The sequence below is a fragment of the Panthera pardus genome, unplaced genomic scaffold (genome assembly GCF_024362965.1).
Source record: "Panthera pardus isolate Hobbes unplaced genomic scaffold, ASM2436296v1 HiC_scaffold_15, whole genome shotgun sequence".
Taxonomy (NCBI): domain Eukaryota; kingdom Metazoa; phylum Chordata; class Mammalia; order Carnivora; family Felidae; genus Panthera; species Panthera pardus.
Genome location: NW_026526710.1, coordinates 4,278,569 through 4,304,754, shown reverse-complemented (window position 1 = coordinate 4,304,754; position 26,186 = coordinate 4,278,569). Strand labels below are relative to the sequence as shown.

General features: G+C 44.2%; 2 protein-coding genes across 3 annotated transcripts in view; one reads left to right on the top strand and one right to left on the bottom strand.

The window, feature by feature from the left end:
- Positions 1–23,644, bottom strand: part of ACAD10 (acyl-CoA dehydrogenase family member 10) — a 43,026-nt gene extending 19,382 nt beyond the window's left edge. For both annotated transcript variants that reach the window (XM_019467436.2, XM_019467437.2), the window contains exons 1-7: positions 23,537–23,644; positions 18,230–18,429; positions 13,231–13,379; positions 10,962–11,156; positions 6,931–7,089; positions 6,051–6,210; positions 4,711–4,852 (exon numbers count right to left, since the gene is read on the bottom strand). In XM_019467436.2, the coding sequence (XP_019322981.2) occupies positions 4,711–4,852; positions 6,051–6,210; positions 6,931–7,089; positions 10,962–11,156; positions 13,231–13,379; positions 18,230–18,429; positions 23,537–23,604 (1,073 nt within the window). In that variant the 5' untranslated portion in view covers positions 23,605–23,644. The remainder of the gene's footprint in view (positions 1–4,710; positions 4,853–6,050; positions 6,211–6,930; positions 7,090–10,961; positions 11,157–13,230; positions 13,380–18,229; positions 18,430–23,536) is intronic.
- BRAP (BRCA1 associated protein) overlaps positions 23,627–26,186 on the top strand; it is a 29,213-nt gene continuing 26,653 nt past the window's right edge. Inside the window, exons 1-2 of the mRNA XM_019467438.2 lie at positions 23,627–23,897; positions 25,660–25,821. Coding sequence (XP_019322983.1) covers positions 23,816–23,897; positions 25,660–25,821 — 244 coding nt within the window. The 5' untranslated portion in view covers positions 23,627–23,815. The remainder of the gene's footprint in view (positions 23,898–25,659; positions 25,822–26,186) is intronic.

Here is a 26,186-nt window from a genome sequence, read left to right as displayed (position 1 = left end):
GAAAAACGATGAGAATTACAGAGAGAAACGGACAAATCCACATAGTTGAGACTATAGTACCCCTTTATCAGTAACTGATGGAACTAGAACAAAACTCAGTAAGACAAAGATCCAAGTGATAGTACCAACGACTTGACCTGATGGCCATTCCCCCAATACTCAACAAGGGCAGGATACACATTCTTTTGAAGTACACACAGTACGTTCGCCAAGATAAATCATATGCTGGTTCGTATGATTAAGTAACGGAAATCTTAAACAGTATTTCTAAGATCTCAATGGTATTAAACTAAAAATCATTAATTTATGACATGTAGAAAAAGCTCAAATATTTGAGGGGTGCCTGGCCGGCTTGATCGGAAGAGCATGCAGCTCTTGATCTCAGGGTTGTGAGTTTGAGCCCCACGTGAGGTGTAGATTACTTAAATAAATAAAACATTTTTTTAAAAAGCTCCAATATTTGCAAATTAAAGAACACACTTTCATATAAGCCATGGGTCAAACAAGATATTACGAGGGAAATTAGAAAATATTTTAAACTGTAATAACAATAAAAAATACAACATGTCAAAATTTGTGAGATACAGAAGTGCTTAGAAAGTAATGTATAACTTTAAATACTTGTAAAAAGACTTTAAGTCAGTTACACTATGAAGGAAAAAATAAGCCCAGAGTAAGTAGATGGAAAGGAATAAAGATAGAACAGAAATAAATGAGACAGGGGCGCCTGGGTGGCTCAGTCGGTTAAGCGTCCGACTTTGGCTCAGGTCATGATCTCGCGGTCCGTGAGTTCAAGCCCCGCGTCGGGCTCTGTGCTGACTGCTCAGAGCCTGGAGCCTGTTTCAGATTCTGTGTCTCCCTCTCTCTCTGACCCTCCCCCGTTCATGCTCTGTCTCTCTCTGTCTCAAAAATAAATAAACGTTTAAAAAAATTAAAAAAAAAAAAAAGAAAGAAATGAGACAGAAAACAGAAAGATTTAATAAAGTGAAACACTCTTCTTTGAAAACAGTTGATAAATCCCTAAATAGACTAATGAAAGAAAGAACAAATTATCACTCAATATCATGAAAAAGAGGGAAAATCACTACAGATCCTATATACATTAAAAGGATAATAAAAGAATATCATGAACAATAAATTTGATAGATTAGACAAATGGACAAATTCCTTGCAAATTATGACTTACCAAAACTAAAACAGGATGAAAGAAAATATCTGAATAACCCAATATTTATAAATTGAATCCATAAGCAAAAAACCTTTTCCTAAAAACTCCAGTCCCTGATGGGTTTACTGGTAAATTCTATGAATCACTTAAGGAAGAAATTTTTTCATGTTTTAAATAGAAAAATAATTACTCAGTCTTTTTTTTTTATTAAAAAAATTTTGTTTAACGTTTATTTATTATTGAGAGACAGAGAGACACAGAGCGTGAGCAGGGGAGGGGTAGAGAGAGGGGGAGACATAGAATCTGAAGTAGGCTCCAGGCTCTGAGCTGTCAGCACAGAGCCTGATATGGGGCTCGAACTCACAAACTGCGAGATCATGACCTGAGCCGAAGTCGGTCGCTCAACCAACTGAGCCACCCAGGCGCCCCAATAATTACTCAGTCTTATCACCAGTAACTGGCTCCTGCTTTTTGCCTGCCTGGTGTCCTTTCCTTGCTTCAAGTTCTGATAACATACCTGGACTTTCCTTTAGGAAACAGCTCTCCCCCACCGTCAGTCCACATGGTCTGGGTGGGACTGATGCAAACCCTGGTTCCAAGGATGGGCACAAGACCCAGATTTGGCCAATCTGAATACTGCATCCTCCCGACCCCAGACAACACATTGGGCCAATGAGTCAAATCTCAGGAGGTACGCTGGAACATTCACTGAGGTTACGGAGGAAAGAAGAGTGGAGAGATGAAGAGAGAGAAAATGAGTGAGTCCCGGTGACGTTATATGGGCCCTTGGATCTGGTTATGCCTGAAAGATTTAAATTGTGACGTCAATAAATTTTACTCCTCTTCCTTTTTTAAAAAAGAAGACTTAAGTCAGTCTAGGTGGGTTTCTGTTGCTTACAGTTGAGGAACAGAAACATGCTAGTCCAACATGACCATGGTAAATAATGTTGTGTTTTTTTCTAATATTTTTGTTTCAGTGCACAAGTCTTTAAAAAAAAAAAAAAATAGGCGGTGCCTGGCTGGCTCAGCTGGTACAGTGTGTGACTCTTGATCTTGGGGTTGTGGGTTTGAGCCCCAGGTTGGGTGTAAAGATTACTTAAAAATAAAATCTTTAAAAAACAAAACAAGAAAACAGGATAGAACTATAGGTGGCTTCTATCTGTTTTATCACGTTAAAATTTTATCATGGCATTTTTGTGTCAGGCATATTATTGGCTACACTAATAGCACAATCATTAAAGCTGGGCTGTGAAATCCTACTGCCTCCCAGGTATGATGCCCGCCTCCGTCACTCACAGCTAGTTATGTGTCCCTGGAGACACCGCTTAACCTCTTTAATCCTCGCTTCTCTCACCTATAAAATGGGGATCATAATAGTAACCTATCATGAGTTGTTGTGAGAATGCTTTGGGTTAACAATACATCCAAAACATTTATTGCAGTGCCTGGCACATACTAAACGCTCAGTAAATGTCAGCTATTACTATTATTGTTGTTATGGCAACAAGTAGATAGACCAAGGTTTAATCATCTCCTGATTATTGTACCTTTTGGGTGTTTGCAATTTTTTATTAAAACAACATTGTGGTGACCATATTACTGCATAAAGCTGTTTTCCCTATTTAGAATTATTTTTTAAAGAGACATTCCTCTAACTGGAATTGTTAGATCTCAAAGTGTGACTACAATGAGGTTTTTAATAAATTGTATCATGCTGTTTTCCAAAATTCCCAAAGTTGTTCAGATTTACCTTTGGCATTTTAATGTTTTTTTGAGAGAAAGAGTGTGAGCAGGGGAGGGGCAGAGAGGGAAAGAGAGAGACACACACACACACACACACACACACACACACAGAATCTGAAGCAGGCTCCAGGCCCTGAGCTGTCAGCACAGAGCCCAACACAGGGTTAGAACTCACAAACTATGAGAGCATGACCTGAGCCAAAGTCAGATGCTTAACTGACTAAGTCACCCAGGTGCCCCTACATTTAGCTTTTTTTTTTAACATTTATTTTTGAGACACAGAGAGAGCATGAACGGGGGGAGGGTCAGAAAGAGAGGGAGACACAGAATCTGAAACAGGCTCCACGCTCTGACCTGTCAGCACAGAGCCTGACGCGGGGCTCGAACTCGTGAACCACGAGATCATGACCTGAGCCGAAGTCGGCCACTTAACCAACTGAGCCACCCAGGCGCCCCCCCCCCCCACATTTAGCATTTTATAAGCAGATACTATATTACATTTCATCTTCAAATGCCCATTTTATTCCTTTACTAAAATGGAAATGCTCTGCATTCCTGGATTTTTGGAATGTCACCACAGCCCTCCAGAATTCCTCAGTACCCCTGGGAATGGTCAGAGTTCACAAGCAGGATGCATGAGAATAGAGTGGGGGTTTCACACGTTTAGGGTTTCTTTCCTCTAAATACAAACCTGCTACTATGTGGGTACATATATAAATGTTCAGAAATAGCTACAGGTTTTCTCCTCTGATGACCCCCTAAAGCTTCGTCATTCTCAGTCACCATTGCCTGCAATACTTGGAGAAGTCAGATTCTAGGAACTAAAAAGTCCAAAGAAGAAAGAGTAAATAGTGAGAACAAGAAGGGACCAAGAGCCAAAGTCACATTTTCCTTACTACTCTGCAACATTCCTTCTACAGAACATAATGGGCTGGAAGGAAGAAGGAAGCAGAGGAAGAGAAAGGCTTCCAGGAAAGTAAGCCCCGCTCTGGAGACCATCCAGAATTTTCATCTCAGTTTCAAAGAATTTGGAGCTAGGTTTTTTTTCAACCTGCTATGTTTAAATTTTCCTATTTTCAAAAGAAACTATTTTATTTGGGATGGGCTGTAATGCAACCCATTATTATTTTACAGATTTTATTATGGAAAATTTCAGACATCTATGAGTAGAGATTCATGAAACAAACCCCCATGTAGCCAATTTCAACAACTACCAACTCAATGCCATGCTTGTTTTGGCCTCAGCCCCACTGATACACTGTTTATAAGACTAAAGGTCTTGGGGCGCCTGGGTGGCTCAGTCGGTTAAGCGTCCGACTTCAGCTCAGGTCACGATCTCACGGTCCGTGAGTTCGAGCCCCGCGTCGGGCTCTGGGCTGATGGCTCAGAGCCTGGAGCCTGCTTCTGATTCTGTGTCTCCCTCTCTCTCTGCCCCTCCCCTGTTCATGCTCTGTCTCTCTCTGTCTCAAAAATAAATAAACGTTAAAAAAAATTAAAAAAAAAAAAAAAGACTAAAGGTCTTAGTCTTTAAGACTAAAAGGTGAGACTAATGAGTAGTCCAATAATGCTTTTTCCACCAGAGGTTCCAAAAAGGTCTAGTTTCCTACAGGTTTAGGTACAGAAAAGAGAAGACAAACTTCTGAATAAAATTAGGTTACATGTTCTTATTTGAGATAATTTTGGAAATTCATACTTGCGGTTTTAAATGTCTCAAGGTAGTCTGATGGAGAGCTGACTTGTCAGCTCAGGGCTGAGCTGCGGAGGATGGAGGGGAGCACACCCCAGCTCTGAGAAGTTACCTGAACTCCCTCTCCACTGCATGGGAGGATGGAAGGAGTGTCCCCGGGGGCTTCTTCCGCAGAACCAGCTGGTGGTTAGCTAGCCTGATGTAGTAGGTTGGATTTGACTGCCCATGATCAAACTGAAGGAGTTCCAATGGGCCTGCAAGTTTGAAAACAAAGATAACGACAGTGGTTCGGAAGGATAGAGCTGGGCATTCCTGCTCTCTAACAAGTACCGCATTTGGGATGCAGGACATTCTGATTAGGGATGCACCTCCGACTTGGGCACCAGAAGTGATGGAGGCCCAGGCCTACTGTGCCAGCCCAGGTCCACTACAGTGTGGCAAAGGCCACTCCATTTACACCACAATCATCTTCACTTTGTGCAGGTGTCCATTTTGTCCTTCTTGCCAACTCCCGCTCCACGAAGAAAAGCTTTTCAGTTCTGTTTATCAACCACAAGCACGGTCATGGCAACCCACCATGCTGAAATGGAATGCTTTAAGCCTGAGGATGAAAAGCGCCCTTGTGCATCCCTCAGTCCACACTCGGCCAAACCACGCCTGAGACTGGCGTGACGGCCAGGAGGAGCTTCCGCGGAGGCCTGTAGCTTGAGCTGAAGTGCTTCCCTGAGACGCTCTCTCCCACCCCAAGGGGCTCAAATCCGTGGCTCCCACTCAGGAACATCCTAATTAACCTTCAGCTTCATAACGAGACTGACTCTGGACACAGATTCGTTTCACATGGTCAGAAGAGCAAGAAACTGGCATTTGCCTGAGTTAGCTGGAGCTGGCCTGCTCAGAAGGGGCCCCTCAGCTTTGCAGAGGCCCTAAGAACAATCCAATCTCTGGAAAACATAAGTGGAGCTCCACGCAAAAAGTCTTCAAGGATTAAATGGGTGAGGCAAAACTTTATCACCAGGTGGAAATGTCTTCCAAGGCCCCCGAGGCACCTATTTTTCTGAGAGAGGAATATGAAGAATCAAAGAGGGGCCTTTGAAGGGATGGAGACAACTTGTCACACTGTAAATTTATGCAGCTTCTTAAGTCACCTCCACAAAACAGGCTGTCATCTCAAAACATTTAGACTCAAACACCCCTGGGCACGTACACAGTCTCCAGATCCCAGGCGATCCCTGCCACACCACCGTCTCGGGTGGAAGAGAGGGTGAGTGTACTTTTGGGGTTCATGCTTTTCCCCAAGCAAAACTGAAAGCTGCACTCAGATCCACTGAGCTCCATGGCTGTTTTCCTCACCACACAGCCTCTGTCTCCAGCATATTCCACTAGGGTTTGAAAGTGAGAACCAGACTGAAGCCTAGCCTTGAAAGAGTTGGCAAAAAACAGAACTTTAAATACCTGTGCTTTGGGTCCCCAGTAAGTCTTTGAGGTACTTCTCCAAGGAACCTCGTGGAATGTCCATTGTCTTTCTCATGGGGCAAGTGTTTGGAACAATCATTCTCAACGTAAAACCCAAACGGGTTTCTAATTCCTTTACTGCAGTTTCTGGGTCATCAACCTGGTTTCAAAGAGAAGACTGAACATGTACCACCAGTCAACCCTGACCTGGCCTCCTGTCTGTTCTCTAAAAGGGCAGTTTTTTAGAGGAAAATATCGAAGAAGTCACGTTTCTGAGCAAGGACTTTGGAGGCCAAGATATTCAGCTAATGAGGAAGCTGTATAAAGACTTTGCTCTTCCCATTTAATTCTTAACCACACTAAACTTTCTTATTGGCTGGGAAGAGTGCCAGTTAAGAGTCCACGATGCTCCTTCATGCCAGGAGGGCATGATACTGTGCTGCAGCATCAACCCTGTCCCTATGGCCCATCAGCTTCATAATGGAAACGCAAACACAGGAAGCTGGACAGAGACGTCCTCTCAGGTGGCTTCTTGTGCTTCACAGCCATGACCTGGGTGGTCCGTGTGGCTGGTAGCTGCCGGCTCCCTACCCAGAACAGTGTCACAGGGACAGCCTAGCTGCCATCCCAAATGTCTTAAGCCTGCCATTCACCTCCTTGCATAATTCTTTTCTCAAACTGCCTTCTTAGTGTCTGTCTTACTTCCTTTCAAAAATAGAGTGGCTTGTCATGTAAATATCCTAAAATTAATAAAAAAGAAGACCACAGCAACATGGGGGAAAACCACTAAACACAACTATGATTGTTAACAGGACAAGCTTAGAAATGCTGATGCTAGTGCCTAGAGCACAGCAGGGGTTCAAAAAATAGTGATCATTACCTGTATGGTGTGAATGCCAAGGCTGGCAGCCGCTTTTAGATTCGGTCCAAGATCATCAAGAAAGATGGACTCAGAAGGCAGCAGGCCAAGCCGCTCCAAGCACAGCTTGTATATCCTGGGGTCTGGCTTACAGACACCTTCTAGGCAGGACTCCACGACCTGAGCGAGGGACGGGGATGAGAGATGAGTGTCCCTAAAAGTTGGTGCTCCCACATGCATACTGGCATATTTTTTAAAAGAATAATAGGAAGACCATTGAGATTTGTTATAATAAGTAACTTCAGAGTGTTACGATATAAAATGATGTTGCTTTTTAAAGTTGGAGATATGGTAATACCAGGTTACTAGCTGGGGGCAAGCTCAGAAAACCAAAGTTCTGGTTCAGAAACAGCGACCTTGCGCACACAGCGAAGCCACAATGGGCCTCAGTGTCATCGTCGGCAAAGTGGGGATGCTAATAGCTATCTTACCTATCTTAGCGGTTGTTGAGAAAATTAAATGAAAGTTGAGTGGTTCCAAAATGATGTTAGCATTTTGCTAATGTTAAATATTGTGGCTACACAGAAGAGCTGTAGATTTCTACTTCGCCATTTTTTCAGAAAGAAGGGAGGGGCACCTGGGTGGCTCAGTCAGTTGAGTGCCCGACTTCGGCTCAAGTCATGATCTCATGGTTGGTTCGTGGGTTTGAGCCCCACATCGGGCTCTCTGCTGTCGGTGCAGATCCTACTTTGGATCCTCTGTCTCCCTCTCTGCCCATCCCCAGCTCGTGCTCTCTCTCTCCCTCTCTCAAAAATAAACATTAAAAAAATTTTTTTTTAAAAAAAGAAGGCGGCACTGTTTACTAACTACAAAAGGCACATGACCTTAATGTCTGTATTTCAGAAATTAAAAAGCAAAACAGCCATCCTCAACTTATAAAAATCCCATGGGAGAACAGACCCCAAAGAGACTGTTCATGGCAAAGTACTATTCCTTTCACGCAAAGAGCTTCCTGTGTCCTGACAACCTCACTTCCACTGTGTATCTGGTCTGGAAATGCAGTGGGGGGTGGAGAGTGGGGGGTGGGTATGCTTCAGAGGGTCCAGATGAAACCCTGCAAAACCAGACCCAGTGCCAGGCAACCTCTGATCCATCAACCTGCAGGTCCTCTTACACTGTCCCCAGGGCTTAATCTCCTATAAAGTGGGCCTAAAACAGCCACAGAAGCTTATAACTGACACCCTCTGGTCTGCCCTGAGAATAGAACTCAATCCATGCTCACTCCAGGAAGGACTCAGGCTCTCCAAAACCAAGGACAAACCCTTCCCTCTACTCTACATTTGCATTATTCAGGGTTGGGTGAGAACTGCCCTTTCAGGAAAATAAATATCCTAAATAAATTGGACCACTCTATTTAATCTTCCTTGTCTCTTAAGGAGCCGAATGAACTAAAAAAGACAAGCTCCGTGTAAAGAAAACATCAGTAGTGGGTACCAGAGAAGCTGGGTGTTTCAGACACAGACCAGTGTCCACACTGTGGGAGAACAACACAGCTGTGCTGGCTGAGACAGACAGAGGGGGTGGTGAGCCCAGTGAGCCAAGTTCTCACAAGCAGGCATCTCTCCTGAGGGACTATGTTGAGGGTCACTGTATTGGGGAAGTGAAAAAATTCTCCAGATTTAAGTTTGATAAGATCCCCGGCCTTCTCTTTCTGTTCTATTTTGCAAGTTGAAAAAGTCCTGGAGATGTAGTTCTTAACAATGTGAATATACTTAACGCTACTGAACTGAACACTTAAACATGGTTATGATGGTAAATTTTATGTTATGTGGGTTTTTACAATAAAAAAATGTAAAAATATTTTTAATTGAAAAAAATTAGATGGAAAAACATTTTGAAGCCGAGACAGATTCCTATAATACTGGTTTAAGAGTTCAGCCTCTAATGTTGACAGAGAAAACATCTATGTATGTGTGTGTGCGTGTGCTTTAGAGAACAAAAATCTAAACCCTTGCCCTTGATGAAATGTTTTTAAAACTCCAGGTCTTCTGCAGACCTAAGATACGAAAACCCATCAGAAAACTCTTGGAAAGCACATGCCAAAGTGCCTGTGAAGTCTGAATAAACAAGTCCATTTTTTTTTTTTTAAAGAAACTCATAGGTCTTTTAAATTGTAGCTTCAGTTGAAGGGCTGAACGTGAGCCTGGACAATTTAATTTGTCTAGATGAAGATATCATTCCTATAGCTGCACTGCACTCTGAAAATAACCAAAACATACTGAATACTGACCACGTGCCAGGACCATGCAGAGAGCTTTGCATGCATAATTCTGTGGGATGCACGCAGCGACCCTACAACAAAGAAATTGCTATTCCCGAATTACAGAGGAAGAAACTGAGGTTCAAGGAAGCAAAGCCACCGCCCGTGATCACCTGGCTAGCAAGCTGCAGAGACAGGATTGAATCCGGCTGAAGTCCCGGAGCACTCGGAGGGGAGGGGGCTTGGAAGAGCGCTGTTTGTGTCCCACGGGGAAAACAACAATCAAAGCAGGTGGGGAGCTAGACAAGGTGTACAGAGGGGACAGGACTCTATCTCTGACAGGCTTTCTATAAGAAGGAAGGAGGACGTGGGAGGTGAAAACAGCACTAGGCTGAGAGGTTCATTGCCAACATTTGCCCTCTGAATTTCCACCTGTCAATTTTACTAGCTTTTATGTTCTAAAATAGCACTATCCAACAGAACTTTTCAGAATGATGGAAACGCTGTATACGCTGTCCAGTATAGTAGCCACTAGCCGCACGTGGTGAGTGAGCACCTGAAACGTAGCAGGTGCGTACTCTGCGGGGCAAGGATCGTGTCTGTCACATTTGCCACAGTATCCCTTCACGTGTAGTCAGTGGCCAGCGCGCAGTAACTGCTCAGTAAGAATCTACTTTCTAACTGAAGTTTAAGCAAGTCAGCTACGAATAATTCATATCTGTCCCAGGATGATAATCTATTTCTCTCTTGGGGAAATGGGGAATCGTTTATAGGAGTAACCTCCTGGCACAGAAGACCATCTTTCACTCAGTATGTTCTCAGGGCAGTTTGATGGTCTAGCACTGGGCTATCCAATATAGTAACCACCAGCCATATGTGATTATTTACATTTAAACTAATAAAAATGAAATAAAATTCAGTTGTTAGTGACACCAGCCACATTTCAAGGGCTTAATGGCCATATGTGACTAGAAACAACCATATTGGGGGCACCTGGGTGGCTCGGTCGGTTAAGCGTCCGACTTCGGCTCAGGTCACGATCTCGCGGTCGGTGGGTTCGAGCCCCGCGTCGGGCTCTGTGCTGACAGCTCAGAGCCTGGAGCCTGTTTCAGATTCTGTGTCTCCCTCTCTCTGTGACCCTCCCCCGTTCATGCTCTGTCTCTCTCTGTCTCAAAAATAAATAAACGTTAAAAAAAATTAAAAAAAAAAAAAAAAGAAACAACCATATTGGACATTTCCATTACTGCAGTAAGTTTTATTGGATAGCACTGGTCTCAGGATTAATGCCACAGAAATAAAGGGCAACATCACTGGTCTTTTTTTTTTTTCTTTTTAAAAAATATTTACTTAAGTTATCTCTACACCCAATCTGGGACTCAAACTCACGATCCTGGGATCAAGAGTTGTACACTCTGCTGACTGAGCCACCTAGACACCCCAACATGGTTGGTCTTTGAAGAGATAAGGTCAAAGGTCCCTTTAGATGTGAGGGCTGACGGAAGTTTGTGAGTTATGTGACGAATAAGGTTCAAACCCAGAACATGAAAGAGTCTCTAAAGCTGAGGTTTCAACCAGTTATCAAAGACCATAAATGCTGGACCTTGCTGAGAGCTCAGAGATGTTTTAGAAGTCCTCTTTTCATCCTGTTAGGTCTAAATCTAATTTAGTCAAGTTAGACTGACTAAGGAAACCCATTCACTCAAGACCTGCTACGAGGCAGTGTTTAATGATGCATCCTAAAGCAAGGACAGAGACTCTGTTTCGATAGTTTTGGATTACTTCACAAGCTTACCACATCAAACTGTTTCCGGTCCAGGGGCAAAAAGCTTTTCCCGTTGGGAAGATAAAAATTATTGCTCAAGACTGCAGTCCGAAGGCCTTTTGCCCGAATTTGAGTTATGGCCTCAGTCATCACTGGGAACTGCTTCGCCACTTGCTCACTGGTCAGCAGGGAGAAAAAGGAGCCCACAGGTACGGAGGTCTTTGACTGAAAATGGGGGAGGGGAAAGGAGAGGCAGCAATAATTAAGAGTAGGAGGAACAGCTTATGACCAACAGAGAAAAACACGGCTTCCTGTCTTCCTACTGCTACCTCGTTTGATTTGCTACCTAAAGGAATTGTCCCTCAGCCCCGGTGCAGAACTTCACATACAAGGTTGTAAAAAGTAACTTCAGGTGACAGTGGTGAGGGAATGGAGCTATTTATATCAATAGTCCAGTTAAATTAATTCTTTATTTCAGTCATGGATTGGCGATTTTACTTATTTATTTTTAAATGTTTACGTATTTGTTTTTGAGAGAGAGAGAGAGAGAGAGGGCGCGTGCACAAGTGGGGTGGGGGTGGGGGGCAGAGAGAGACACACACACAGAATTTGAAGTAGGCTCCCAGGCTCTGAACTGTCAGCACAGAGACCAGTGTGGGGCTCAAACCCACAAACTGTGAGATCATAACCTGAGCTGAGATCCAGAGTTAGATGCTTAACTGACTGAGCCACCCAGGCACCCCATGGATTGGCAATTTTAAAGAATATCAGAATATCCGAGGACAACTCAAGCTAAAAGTATATTAAGCAGGTATCATTTCATTCTTTTTTAAAAATTTATTTATTTTGAGACAGAGAGAGAGCACACACACGCAGAGGGAGAATCCCAAGTAGGCTCTGCACTGTCAGCACAGAGCTCAATGCAGGGCTCGAACTCATGAACTGTGAGATCATGACCTGAGCTGAAATAGAGTGAAACACTTAACCGACTGAGCCACCCAGACGCCCCTATAATTTAATTCTTAATGATCCAGAAGACATGTAATGATTTCGTATTGTGAACTTCAGCTTCTGACCCATTTTTCATTTTTAAATTCAATCTACGTGGGTTTTGGAAACTGTTACCATATTTCAAACATTTGCAAAGGCAGGTCTGCTCTTTTATACAAACACACACATACACACTGTGGAACAGCTTTCTTGAGATACAATTCACATACCACACAATTCACCCATAAACTGTACAATTCAAAATTTTTAATATATTCACAGTTGTGTAACCATCACCACAATCAATTTTAGAACATTTTCATCACCTTGAAAAGAAACTCCATATATATTGGCAGTCATGTTCCATTCTACCCCCCATTCCCAATACTCTCAGTCCTAGAAAATCACTAATCTAAGTTTCTATTTCTATTGATTTCCCTGTCCTAGACATTTCATATCAATGGAATCATACATTATGTGGTCTTTTTGACTGACTTCTTTCTTTCACTTAGCACAAAGTTTTATATACCTATTTGAAATTGTGGTAAAATATATGTAACATAGGGGCAGTTGGGTGACTCAGTCAATTAAGCATCCAACATTGGCTTAGGTCATAATCTCGGGGTGCAGTTCAAACCCTGTGTCAGGCTGTGTCCTGACAGCTCAGAGCCTGGAGCCTGCTTCGGATTCTGTATCTCCCTCTCTCTCTGCCCCTCCCCTGCTCATGCTCTGTCTCTGTCTCTCTCTCTCAAACACAAAAAAATAATAAAATCTTTAAAAAAACATACATCACATACAATGTACTATTTCGACCACTTTAAGTGTGCAGTTGAGCGGCATTATGTACATTCATTTAAAGATTTTTTTTAATGTTTATTTTTGAAAAAGAGACACAGAGCATGAGTGGGGGAGGCACATACTTATAGATATATGTAGTTAAAGTTCAGTACCTGGGGATGGAAGAAATGCATTAAAAACTTAAAAATGGCGGGGCACCTGGGTGGCTCAGTCGGTTAAGCGTCCCGACTTTGGCTCAGGTCATCTCATGGCTTGTAAGTTCGAGCTCCACATGGAGCTCTCTGCTGTCAGCACACAGCCTGCTTTGGATCCTCAGGCCCCCTCCTTTTGTGCCCCTGCCTTGCTTGTTCTCTTTCTCTCTCTCCCAAATGAATGAATTTAAAAAGTTTTTTTAATTCAAATGGATTATTAGGTTTTCACTTATTTGCAGTTTAACCAACTTAATAGCTGAGTATTGCACCCAAACTCTAGGCAGAAAGAATATGTAAATTCAAGTATGTTTATCACTCACGATTTCAGAGCAAAGTCTCCCAAATTGCTGTAAGAAATCCTCTGTTGTTATCTCTCCCCTCATAAATTTCATCCAGGGCCCCTTTTCACCACCTGAGATAAAGGCCTGCAGTATAGTTCCAGGAGGGATATCATTTTGTAGCTCCCATTCTATAGGAATTAAAATTTGCAATGAGTGAAATACATTCAGAGATGGCTGGGGTTTGGAAAGCTCAGGGGAATTACCACCAGTCCCTGTGACGCTGCTGTGGTGCCAGGGGGGGATTCTCACGGGAATCAGGAGAAACTGAGGAAACGCAAAATCTCAGCCTTAGACCCCAAGGCAACAGTGATATGGAGGGGACACTGCTGTTAAGCATCAGGTCCTTACCCTCTACTTGACATGACTCTGGACACTGCATTATGCATTTTCTTCCCTGCTCTCATCAGCTGCCTCATGTACCTCAGGTCGCTCATACACTCCTGGCACGTAGTAAGAAAACACAAGCGTAATAAGCCACGTTCGGACAGCACACCAAAACAGGCCCTTCATTTTGTAAACTGGAATCATCCTCTGTGGCACCAGAACTGCTACGCTGAAACGTTCACTTGGGGGATGCGGTCTTTGCGGAATAAGGAAGAAATTTTCCTTTTTTTTTTTAATGTTTATTTTTATTCTTGAGGGGTGGAAGGAGAGTGCGAGCAAGGGGCAGAGACAGAGAGAGAATCCCAGGCAGGCTCCACACTGTCAGCACAGAGCCCGACACAGGGCTCGAACTCATGAACAGTAAGATCATGACCTGAGCCAAAATCAAGAGTTGGATGCTCAACCAACTGAGCCACCCAAGCGCCCCTCTTTTTTTTTTAAGCTTATTTATTTATTTTGAGAGACAGGGAGAGTGTAAGAGGGAGAGGGGCAGAGAGAGGGAGGGAGAGAGAGAGAGAGAGAGAAAGAGAGAGAGAGAGAGAGAGAGAGAGACAATCTTAACCAGACTCCACACTGTAAGCACAGAGCCCGACGTAGGGCTGGAACTCATGAACCCGTAAGATCATGACCTGAGCCAAAATCAAGAGTTGGATGCTCAACCAACTGAGCCACCCAAGCGCCCCTCTTTTTTTTTTAAGCTTATTTATTTATTTTGAGAGACAGGGAGAGTGTAAGAGGGAGAGGGGCAGAGAGAGGGAGGGAGAGAGAGAGAGAGAAAGAGAGAGAGAGAGAGAGAGAGAGAGAGAGAGAGAGAGAATCTTAACCAGACTCCACACTGTAAGCACAGAGCCCGACATAGGGCTGGAACTCATGAACCCGTAAGATCATGACCTGAGCCAAAATCAAGAGTTGGATGCTCAACCAACTGAGCCACCCAGGCGCCCCTAAAGACGATTTCTATCCATAAGAAGTTCAGGCAGTGGATGGATCAGCATTTGTGTGTACGGGGAGTCTTTGGACAGAGGCTGCTTTTTCTTGTACCAGGTTGTGTGTTTTCTTTCTAAAATATAGCTGCTATGGGGCAAATGTATATGTAGCAATCATAAGTATTTCTAAGACATAATATACTTTACACATTTATTTTGTTTTGATAAAGTAGGGCCTGTGCATTGAAAATATTTGACAATATAGAAAGTATAAAAAAGAAAGTTAAATGACAAGCAATCTCCCTTAGAAATAATCAATGTTACTAATTTGATACATGTTCTTTGAGAATAGCAAGACTTAAAGCTCAATCCAAATAATCCTACTTATTTGAGAACTAAAATGTGTAACATTTTTTATGGTCTCAGAATTGGCAAGCATGTAAGGAAACTGGCACTCTTGTAGACTGTTGATGGGAGTGGAAAGAAGAACAACCTCTATGGAGAGCAAAATTTTAAATATACGTTTGATGTAGTAATTCCACTTCTAGGAATTTCTCCCACATATATATTTATAAAAGTCAGCAAAGATTATGAACAAGGCTGTTTGTGCAGAATTGCTCATGATAAAAAGAACGAGGAATTTAAACACATGTCAGTAAATCGCTTGTTACATCAACTTTGATACATCCATAGAATGGAATACCACACAGGTGTATAAACTACACCAAGGATATGCAAAATACGGCCTGGGAACCAAATCTGTCTCCTATCTGCTTTTGTATTCATGTACTACCGTCTATCACTGTTTTCTTGCTCCAACAGGAGAATTGAGCAATTGTGACAGATTGTGTGGCTTGCAGAGCCTACTTAGCCCTTTATAGAAAAAGCTTGCTACTTAAAACACACCTTGATAAAGGATGAACTGACCTGGGAACATGCTAGACAGGGACACTCTACCCAGGGAGGAGGTCAGAGAGGCTTTCACAGAAAAGAAGTCGTTTTTTTGTAGTTGTTTGTTTGTTTGTTTTTTAAGTTTATTTATTTTTAAGAGAGGGGGAGAGAGAGAGCGCGCACATGAGCATGCACAGGGTACGGGCAGAGAGAGGGAGACAGAGAAAATCCCAAGCAGGCTCTGCACTGTTAGTGCAGAGCCCAATGCAGGGCTTGAACCCACAAACTATGAGATCATGACCCAAACCAAAGTTGGACACTTAACCAACTGAGTCACCCAGGTGCCCCAAGAAGTCTTAAAGTCAATATTAATAACCACCACAAGATTTATTGAGTGTGCAAAATACTCCAGGCACTGTGGCAAGTAATATACTGTTTAGGTCACCATCAAAAGTACAAGCAGGATTTGAACAGGCAGAGGAGGCAGGGAAGGGTGGCTGCCAGCAGAGGGGAGAGAACTTGCAAAGACACAGGAGTGTAAAGGTGTTCGGCAAATTTAAAGAACATCAAGCAGTCCACAGAGGCTGAAATGTGGGAAATGCTATGGTACGTGGACACGAGGGCTAATTTGCAAGAGGCCTTGGATACCAAGCGAAAGCTTCTGGGCTTAATCTAAGGGACAAAGCACAGGCACTCGAGGATTTGAAGCAAGGGAGGGAAGGGATGGGATCTGCATCTCAGAAATGTAACTCTGGGGGCTGCATGGAAGGTGGAACAAAACCCAGAGCGCCAGAGGCAGAGAGAAGAGCTAGGAGGCTCATGTGATGGTGCAGGTAGGAGACGGTAGGGTCCTGAACCTGGGCCGAAGCAGAGGGAGTGAAGCGAATAGGTTCTCAAGATATTCTGGAGAAAGCTGAGAAGACTCCTGTCCAGTGATCTTTGTTTTCTGTAAAAGAAGAGATTCGGCTGTCTTCCAAGTATGAAGGCTTGGGTGGGGGGAGTAGGAGACTGCTGGGAGGTCGGAACAGCCCTGTGGCAAATGCCAGAGGAATATGAGCAGAGGAATAGGGAGGCTGAGGGACCAGCTGCAGCAGAAGCTAAAAAATTGCTCACCAAGTCAGTTTGCTTAGCTGGGTAACGTGAAAAGGAAAACCTCACTAAAATGAAGTCAGGACGCCAGAAGGGGGAGCTCGCACGTCCTTCCAACTCCGTCAATGACAGATGCCAACAGAAGAATCTCCAACAGGAAAGGATGGTGAATTACTGGCCCCAACAGGAAAAAAGATGTATGCTGAACTGACTACCCCACCAGCTCGGCTAATGAGAAACCATCATCACCATGAACTCCTGCCTTTCTCCAATGGACTTTTGTTCAAAACAAGCCCTCCCAACTTCCTCCTCCTTCTCCATGAAATGTTCCTCTCTTTTGTTTGTTGGACTAGCCTATGGTTTCGACCAAAGCTAGCTTGTCCCAAATTGCAATTCTCCGCTATTCCCAAACTCATTTTTGCTGGTTAAATAACTGTTTCATGTTTAACGTCAATAGTAATTTTTTTTACCCAGGGACATATAAAACCTGTACTTGGGTTGGTTTAGCATGGAGAATCGCCCAACCAGCTACCATAGAGGTCAGCTCTTTGGCCCTCTTTTATTCCTGCTGGCTGGAATGAGAATGTGATGGCAGGAGGTAATGCAGCCAAGATAGATCAGGAGGTGAAACTGAAAATGAAGAGTATTTGCAGCAAAGCGATACAATAGACACAACCTGAGTGCCTGATATCACCGAGCAACATACTAGCCCCCTACCACACACCTGAGCTTTCATGTGCCAAAGAAAGAAACTTTGATCTTGTTTCGGTCACTGTTCTGTTAGGTTTCCTAACACTTGAGGCCAAAATTAATCCAATGCGGGGCGCCTGGGTGGCTCAGTCGGTTAAGCGTCCGACTTCGGCTTAGGTCATATCTCACGGTTCGTGGGTTCCAGCCCCATGTCGGGCTCTGTGCTGCTGACAGCTCGGAGCCTAAAGCCTGCTTCTGATTCTGTGTCTCCTTCTCTCTCTCTGCCCCTCCCCAGCTTGCGCTCTGTCTCTCTGTCTCTCAAAAATAAATAAGTGTAAAAAAAAAAATTAATCCAATGCAAGTCAGTTGAACTGAGTAAGGAAAAAAGTAAACCAGGAGGGGCTGATAAAGGATCAGAGACTAGAGGTTTGATCTTGAAGGACATAAAGCAGGTTTCTCAGGCAAGCAGCACGGTTCTCAGAGAAAGGTAGTTAAATTCTACCAATACCAATAACAACAATAACAATGGCAGCTCATCATGAATTGGGAATTTAAGTTGAGATAAGCACTCACTGTGCTACGCAAGTGTCTTCTGTAATCATTTCATTCAACTCTCCCCAAATCCCAAAGAGGTAAGTACCATAATTAGCCTTAATTTAAATTTTATTTATTTATTTTGAGAGACAGAGCCCAATGCCAGGCTCAATGTCACGAACCATGAGATCATGACCTGACCCAAAACCAAGAGTCAGACACTCAATCTACTGAACCACCCAGGCACCCCTATTAGCCTTAATTTGATAACAAAATGAAAATAAAGACTCAGAGAAGTTGAATAATTTACTCAAAATACTCAGCCACAAAGTGGTGCTTGGAATTTGATTTAAGAGCCAGAGTATCTCCCCCTGCCCAAATCTTCCTCTGTCTCCCCTTACCTCACTTCATTCCCCTCCACCCCCAGCCTAGTCTCCAGAAGTAAAACAGAATAAAGAGCTCACCTGCAGCCACTCTCCCTGGAGAAGGAATGAGAACTCCACCCATATCAAAAATCACCGCTCTGTAGGGGCCGCCTCCAGAATGTGTCCAGTGCCTGGCTCCCTGGTGCTTGCACTGGATGTGCTTCAGGAAGGCTGCCCTCCGAGGCTGCTGGAGTTGTGACAACTGGAAGAGCCATCTTATGTACATGTTGAGGCCAAGACTGCACGAGAAGACACAGGGCACAGCTCGCCTTCATTGCCCCCGGTCCAGTCCACCATCTTAGAGCTCAGGTGTGCCAACTTGGCATCTCCACTGATCTCCAGCCAACACTTCAAACCACAACCAGAATTGAACCCTCCCTGACTCCTCCTTTTTCTCAGTTCCTTAGCTCAGTAAAGGGCTCCACCATTCAGCTACCTGCTCAAGCTAGAAAACTGGGATTCACCCCTGACTTCTCCCAGTCCCCCACCTGGGGCGAAACTAGATGCTCTGTGCTGTCAAGTCTTCCTCCTGAAAGCCGCTGTCTACCTGTCTCCACTTACTACCCACCGATGAACTTGCCCACAGATCATTGCAACAGCTTAACCGGTTCCCCTGCCTCTTCTCAAACCCCCTCTTCATTCTTCACTCTTCAAACAGAGTAAGAGTGCTCTTTCAAAACTGTAAATGCGGCCACCTCCTAATGCCACTTAAAATTTTCAATGGTAGTGGAGCACCTGGGTGGCTCAGTCAGTTGCGCATCTGACTTCGGCTCGGGTCACGATCTCGCACTCTGTGAGTTCAAGCCCCACATGGGGCTCTGTGCTGACAGCTCAGAGCCTGGAGCCTGCTTTGAATTCTGTGTCTCCCTCTCTCTTCCTCCCCGCTCACACTCTGTCTCTCTCTCAAAAATAAAGATTAAAAAAATGTTTTTAATAAAATAAAAATTTCAATGGCAGGATGCCTGGGTGGCTCAGTCGATTAAGCGTCCAACTCTTGATTTCAGCTCAGGTCATGATCTCACAACCATGAGATCGAGCCCTGCATTGGGCTCTGCACTGATCGTGGAGCCTGCTTGGGATTTTCTCTCCTCTCTCTCTCTCTCTCTCTCTCTCAAAATAAATAAAGATTAAAAAAAATAAATACATAAAATAACATTTTCAGTGGCTCCCCCACTGCCCTCAAGACAAACTCTTTAGCCTTCCTCAAGAGGCCCTCTAGATCTGCCCCCGACTTGGGGTAGCAACTCTCTTTTAACCTTAATCCAGATGATGTGGACATGCAAATCTACATGCCGCTTCCTCAGACCCATGATGTTCTCCTCCAGCTACCACACCTTGGCCTATGCTGTTTCCTTGCCCTGGACTGCTCCTTTCCACCTGTCACCTGGCTAATTCCAAATTGTCCTTTAGGCTCTAGTTTACCTATCACTTCCTTCATGAAACCTCTTCTGGCTACCAGAAAAGACAGGTGAGAAGTCAGTAAAAGGATACTCAGTACTGACCTCCTCCTAGCACTTACCCTCCTACACTTCGCTGCAACAGGCTCCTAACTGTTCTCCATTTGCCTCTTTTTTTAATGTTTTATTTATTTTTGAGAGAGTGCAAGCGGGGGAGAAGCAGAGAGAGAGAGAGGGACAGAGGACTTGAAGCAGGCTCTGTGTTGACAGCAGCAAGCCCAATGTGGGGCTTGAACTCACGAACCACAAGATAATGACGTGAGGTTAAGTCAGATGCTCAACGGACTGAACCACCCGGGAGCCCCCATTTGCTTCTTTTCTAAACGTACTGTCAAAAAGTTCGGGGGGGGAGGGGGAATCATATACATATAACACATACATATGTATATAGACTTACACATATATAGGTATAGAAATAATCCAAATATGGCAAAATGTTATTAGTCTATTTAGGTGAAAGGCAGATGATGAAAAGCATATGAGAGGTCACTCATATAGCATCTAGACACAGTGTAATATTCTTTCAACTTTTCTGTATGTCTGAAATAAAAAGCTGGGGTAAAAAAATAATTAAAGCAGGGGTGCCTGGGTGGCTCAGTTGGTTAAGCGTCCAACTTCGGCTCAGGTCGTGATCTCACGGTTCGTGGGTTCGAGCCCCGCATTGGGCTCTGTGCTGACAGCTCAGAGCCTGGAGCCTGTTTTGGATTCTGTGTCTCCCTCTCTCTCTGCCCCTCCCCCACTTGCACTCTGTCTCTCTCTGTCTCAAAAATAAATAAACATTAAAAAAAATTTTTTTTTAAATAATTAAAGCAAATTCTATTTGCTGTCAGTTTCTCATGAAAATCTTTACACTTTTTGTGTGTATGCTTTTTCTATAGTTTAAAAGCTTATTAAAAATCAGGTTTGAGGGGCACCTGGGTGGCTCAGTCGGTTGGGCGGCCGACTTCGGCTCAGGTCATGATCTCGCGGTCTGTGAGTTCGAGCCCTGCGTCGGGCTCTGTGCTGACAGCTCAGAGCCTGGAGCCTGTTTCAGATTCTGTGTCTCCCTCTCTCTCTGCCCCTCCCCTGTTCATGCTCTGTCTCTCTCTGTCTCAAAAATAAATAAACGTTAAAAAAAAAAATTAAAAAAAAAAATCAGGTTTGAACAAAACGTTGGTAAGACAGTCTGTAAATTTACAGGAGCCACTTCAGTGCCTCCATAAGGATTCCACAAGCTATGTAAGACTCTAAAGAGAGGATTCTTAAGCAGTAAATCTTCAAGATGATACAATGTGTTTTTCCTGTAACTGGAAATTTGCTGAACTGGGGGTGGGGGGTGGAATTTTGAAATGAAAAACTTAAAGATTGATTTGCATTTTCAGTTTTACTTATGTTCCTATGCCAAGGCCAAGGTTTATGATGGAAGGAGTTTATTTATAGGCTACTAAAAGCGTCAAAACGTTTTGTGTCAGGGCTTAACAGAGATGAAAAGTGTCTCTGGGGCCTGAAGGGCTGACTTTCATCTTAACTGAGGATACTAATGGATGAATGGGCAATGCTCCCATGACCAGCTTGCTTATTCCTTCCAACTAGAGATGATGGTTCTGTTCTAGCCACTTCCCAACACTCTCTTCAGAGCAGCAAAACACTGATTTCTGATCCCTCCAGGCTGGGGTACCTGTCCACTGACTGTAACATCTCTCCCTGCTTCATCTGCCGGTAAACTTCCACTTATTTTTACCTCACAGCCTCAGTTTTACCTTTACCTCCTCTGCAGAGGCTTTTCTTTTCTTTTAAAAATTTTTCTTTTTTTAAGTAGGCTCCACACTCAACGTGGAGCTTGAACTCAAGAATCTCACGTTCTACCGGCTGAGCCAGGCAGGCACCCCGGGGTTTTTTTTCTTTTCCCAGGCATTCTCTGGCACTACTTTTTTTTTTTTTTTTTTTTTTTAACTCCTATTGCTTCTTCTCCATACCTTCACCAGAGCATTTACCCCATTACACAGCAACTGTTTGCACACCTATCTGCTCCTGTAGTTGTAAGTTTCTTACAGAAAGGCGTATCTTGCCATTTCATCTTTGTACATATTTCATCCTTGTGTATATCCATCCCCTGGGGCTTAGCACAGCATCTAGACACATAGCAGGTGCTCAGCATAAATGAGCTGGAAGAATGAATAAACTGGATGAATCAGAGAATTGGGGAAGGCAGGGGACAGGTTTCACGGCTGATAGCCACAAAGAACTGTTACAAGCCCGACTTGCCCGTTGCTAACTAACGATTCTAGTTCTCTGGGACTGGCATCTTTTTTCTGTAACACGGAGAGTATTTGTCTTCTCCGTGACTTTCAGAACAATGAGATTAGTATGATAATGTAGATTTGCTACTTAATTTATGCTTTTATAAACATGCACACACAGTATGTGTTGTCACATGCTAAGATGGTTTAGTAAAGAGGCTTGAGTGTTGGCTTTAGAATCAGATTGCCTGGGTATGAATTCTAGCTCAGCCACTTACTAAGTGTAAGAGCCTGAGCCAGTTTCTCTCGCTGGGATTCAGGTTCCTCCTCTGTAAATGGGAATAATTATACAACGGTTTCATACAGTTGTTGTTACTACTGCATGAAATAAAGTATGTAAAGTACTCAAGTTAATACCTGACACACTGTTATCTACTACTGTAATAATTATAAAAAGTCCACAGATCTTGCATGTTATATGCATATACTATGTGAATACATATATGCATTTTCACAGCAATTCTTAACAGGGGGTGATTTTGGTCCTAAGGGAACATTTGGCAATGTACCCAGACATTGTGGGTTGTCACCACTTGTGGGGGGGGGGGGGGAAGTGCTAGTGGGTCAAGACAAGGATGCCAGCAAACATCCTATAAAGTATAGGACACACACACACACACACACACCAAAAAATGATCAGGACTCAAAATGTTAATAGTGCAAAGATTGAGAAACCCTGACATAGAGAGTATATTGAAAGGTGACAGCGTGCAGTCACAAGCTAATAGACTTATGTCATGTGGTCATGTTATATGCATATATCGTTCACGTCCCTACACGTGTCCAGGACATGCTGTGACACATCTTAGAGGTCTTTATAGCATACACTTGGAATAGCATTCTGTCATGTGTGTGCTATGTAGGTCTGTATGTCTTAATGTCTATATGCTAAAGGCAGTCTGACATACTGGAAAACAAAGATGAATCTAAGAAAAGTGATAAAGAGCCACAGGCTCTATTCATTTAATACTCACGGCTGTGTAATATCCTAGTTTTACGCAACACCTAGCTCAAGGTCACACAACTCACTGATCAAGGTCGACTCCATAACAGGAACTATGCGTGTTTATCTTATTCACGAAAATATCCCATTACCCCACCAGCGCTTAGGCTCTCAGTAAACTTCGTGAAGTGATGCGGCGGAGAGCAGGGCCCAGATCTAGCTGCAGCACCGCGCACGTAACCAGGCCACCGCCCTAGACAGAGTCAGAAACACTGCAATCGAGTCCCTATTCCTCAAGCGCCTTCAGAGAAACGGATTCACCTCTGAGCTTTAGCATACCTATCTGTAACGTGTGGCTAACACAAAACAACTCCACTAGCGCTAGAGCGAGTGGTGAAACATAACAAAGGCAAGAGCGAGTGGCGAAACATAACAAAGGCAAGAGCTCGCCATATGGCTAACAGTTCCTCGGACAATTCGGAGCTCGCGGAGCCGAGGACCCCTCGCCGTCGGCTGAAGTAGGCTGGGGGCAATGCCTCTCGCGTAGGTAAACTCGGGCCTGGGCGCAAACCCACCGATCGGCCTAACGCGGCAGCCACTGCCCTCAGTCTTCGGAACGTTCCTCCTTCCCAACCTCTTCGAGATCTCCCCGGGAGCGCAGACTCACCTCCGCGCCGTCACGCCAGTCACGTGCCCGCTTCCCCATCCAATCGGAGCGCGCGCTGATCCGCGCATGCGTAACCCCGCGCGTCGACGACGGCAGCCGGGAGGCGGAAGTGAAGGTGGTTGTGGCTCGGCTGGTTGCGCGCGGAGCTGCTGCTACCGAGGCAGCGGCGCCGGCGCTGAGGCGGTGGCTGCGCTGCCGACTCTGGACCTCTTGGCCTCTCGGCTCGCCTCCTAGCCTCGCCTGAGCCCGCCGGGGCCCGCGCCGGCCAGCGCTTGCCCTATGAGTGTGTCACTGGTTGTCATCCGACTGGAGCTTGCGGAACACTCGCCCGTCCCCGCCGGCTTCGGCTTCAGCGCCGCGGGTGAGTCCCGCGGCCTCGCAGCCTTCCGTCTAGCCCCGTGCCTGGGCCCGGGGAAAGGCGGTGGCGAGGGTCTTTGTCTCAGGAAGAAGCTGAGAGGTGGTTGAGATTCCTCGTACTCCACCCATGCTAAATAGGCCGGATGTCATTTCTGGGAAGCCCTTCCCGGCCCATCCCTCCTGGTGCCTTCCCACGGGCATCCTTTATACCTGGCACGTCGCCCTCTCCACCCGGGGTTAGAGTCAAGTTTTGTAAGTTACTTTCCTCTAGGCTTTGTGAAGGCAGCGACTGCATCCCAGAGATGCTGACGGTTTGTGGTTTAATTAAATCGTTCCTCTTTGGAAGAATATCTATTTAGGCGCCCTGCAGCCATAGTAATAACTAAAATGAGTACACTTCCTATGTCCCAGCACTGTACTAAGCACCTTGTATGTGTTATCTTTAATTATCTTTACAACAGTCCTGTTACGTAGATGGGTGGTATGCCCCTTTTACAGATTGGGAAACTGAAGCCCAGTGGTTGAATGACTTGCCCACAATTATCTGTAGGTGGTAAAACTGGAATTCTAACTTAGAGCTGGACCTGAGAGTCTGAGCTGTTCGTTACCAGCCACACAGTCTGCTTCGTGGCGAATGCAACTATGACTGCGTTTCTTGAACCTTAAGCAATTACCTAACAGTAACAGTTATTCAAGAAGAAATCACTGAATGCTCACCATCTGCTGGAACTTCAGTTGTTTGCAGAATCAGACATGGTCCCTGCTGTAATGGCTCCAGCAGCTCATTGGGGAGAGATGAATTAAATAATTGCAGAATTATAGTACTGCAGAATTATTATTAAGTAATTGTAGAATTACAAGTGGGAAAACAGCTGTGGAGGAAAGGAAGAGTTTGGAAAGGTATTACACGAGGATCTCTTTGGTTTGAGGCGGGGACATAGGGCAGGTAGATATGGTGTCCTTGGAAACTAACTTGAGTGTGTGAATTTTGGAGCTGCAATTTAAAAATTGAATAGGATTTAATGGGTTACAAGCACCTTTCAAAGACTACAAGTGATCTCTCTGAGTTCTGAAAGTCAGCTTAATTGATATTAGGCACATATACATCTCTAAATGGGTTATTCATTGATTCAACAAAACTTTAAAGAGCTTGCACTGTGTGCTAGGCACTGTCGTGTAAGTGCTGGGGATACAGCGGTGGGCTAAACAGGCCTGGCTCCTGCTCTGATAGAACTTGTATTAAGGATATTTCAATCGAGTCTCCCAAGCTCCTTTCCCATTTTTGTGTGTTTCATTGATTTAAGACCGTGATCACAGATTTTCATGGTATGATGCATGGCATGAGGCTAACCTAGGGTGTTTAAGAAGACTGCTAAAGGTTTTTGAAATTTTTGTTTATTAATGGACTTGATATCTTCATTTGGAGCTCAACACAGTTTCACTTTACCGGAGATTACTAAAAGTGTTGGTTTGTCTTGGCATAATCACTCTTGAACTCTCTAAAGCTCCTATTCTCGTTGATATGCTTTAAAGTGCATGATTTCACTATGACAACCCTGCATTTATCAATTTATTGCACTGGGAGTTTATTGACTGTCTGCTGGGCACTAAGGAGCCCCAGAGGTGAGTGGGATGGACACCACAAAGGCATCTGAATATCTTGGGGGAGGGCAGCAGAGAGGAAAAGGAAGGTTTTTGATGGATACATTGAAAGTGGAGAAGAGCTTGTTTTATTATCAGATATTAATCATTCATGTGTTCTTTAGCCGGGGAAATGTCTGATGAGGAGATCAAAAAGAAGACACTAGCTTCAGCTGTAGCCTCTTTAGAAGGGAAGTCACCAGGAGAAAAAGCAGCAATCATACATCAGCATCTTGGTCGTCGAGAAATGACAGATATGATCATTGAGACCATGAAGTCCAACCCAGGTATGCTTTCTAAAACCCTAAACTCGTGTAACATAAGCTCATGGTTGCCTGTTTTATACATGTCATTCAATGAGCCCATGATTTTGACCTCTAGCATACTTTTATCTTTCACTACCTGTGTGCCTTACTTGAGGTTGTCAAGCCAGATTTTAGCCTCTCCAAATATTTCTCCTAAATTAATACTAACAACATGGGTTGACAGCTTTATTCGGTGAGGAGAGCTACTTGCCATCTAGGTTAGTGGCAGATCATGAACAAATCTAGATAAGCATGTTGTGTCTCCCACCCCCTGCACACGCCCTTTCAGCTCCCTCCAACCCAGAGCCTGGATGTATGCTACGTCTCCAGTATGAAGATGGTCAGAA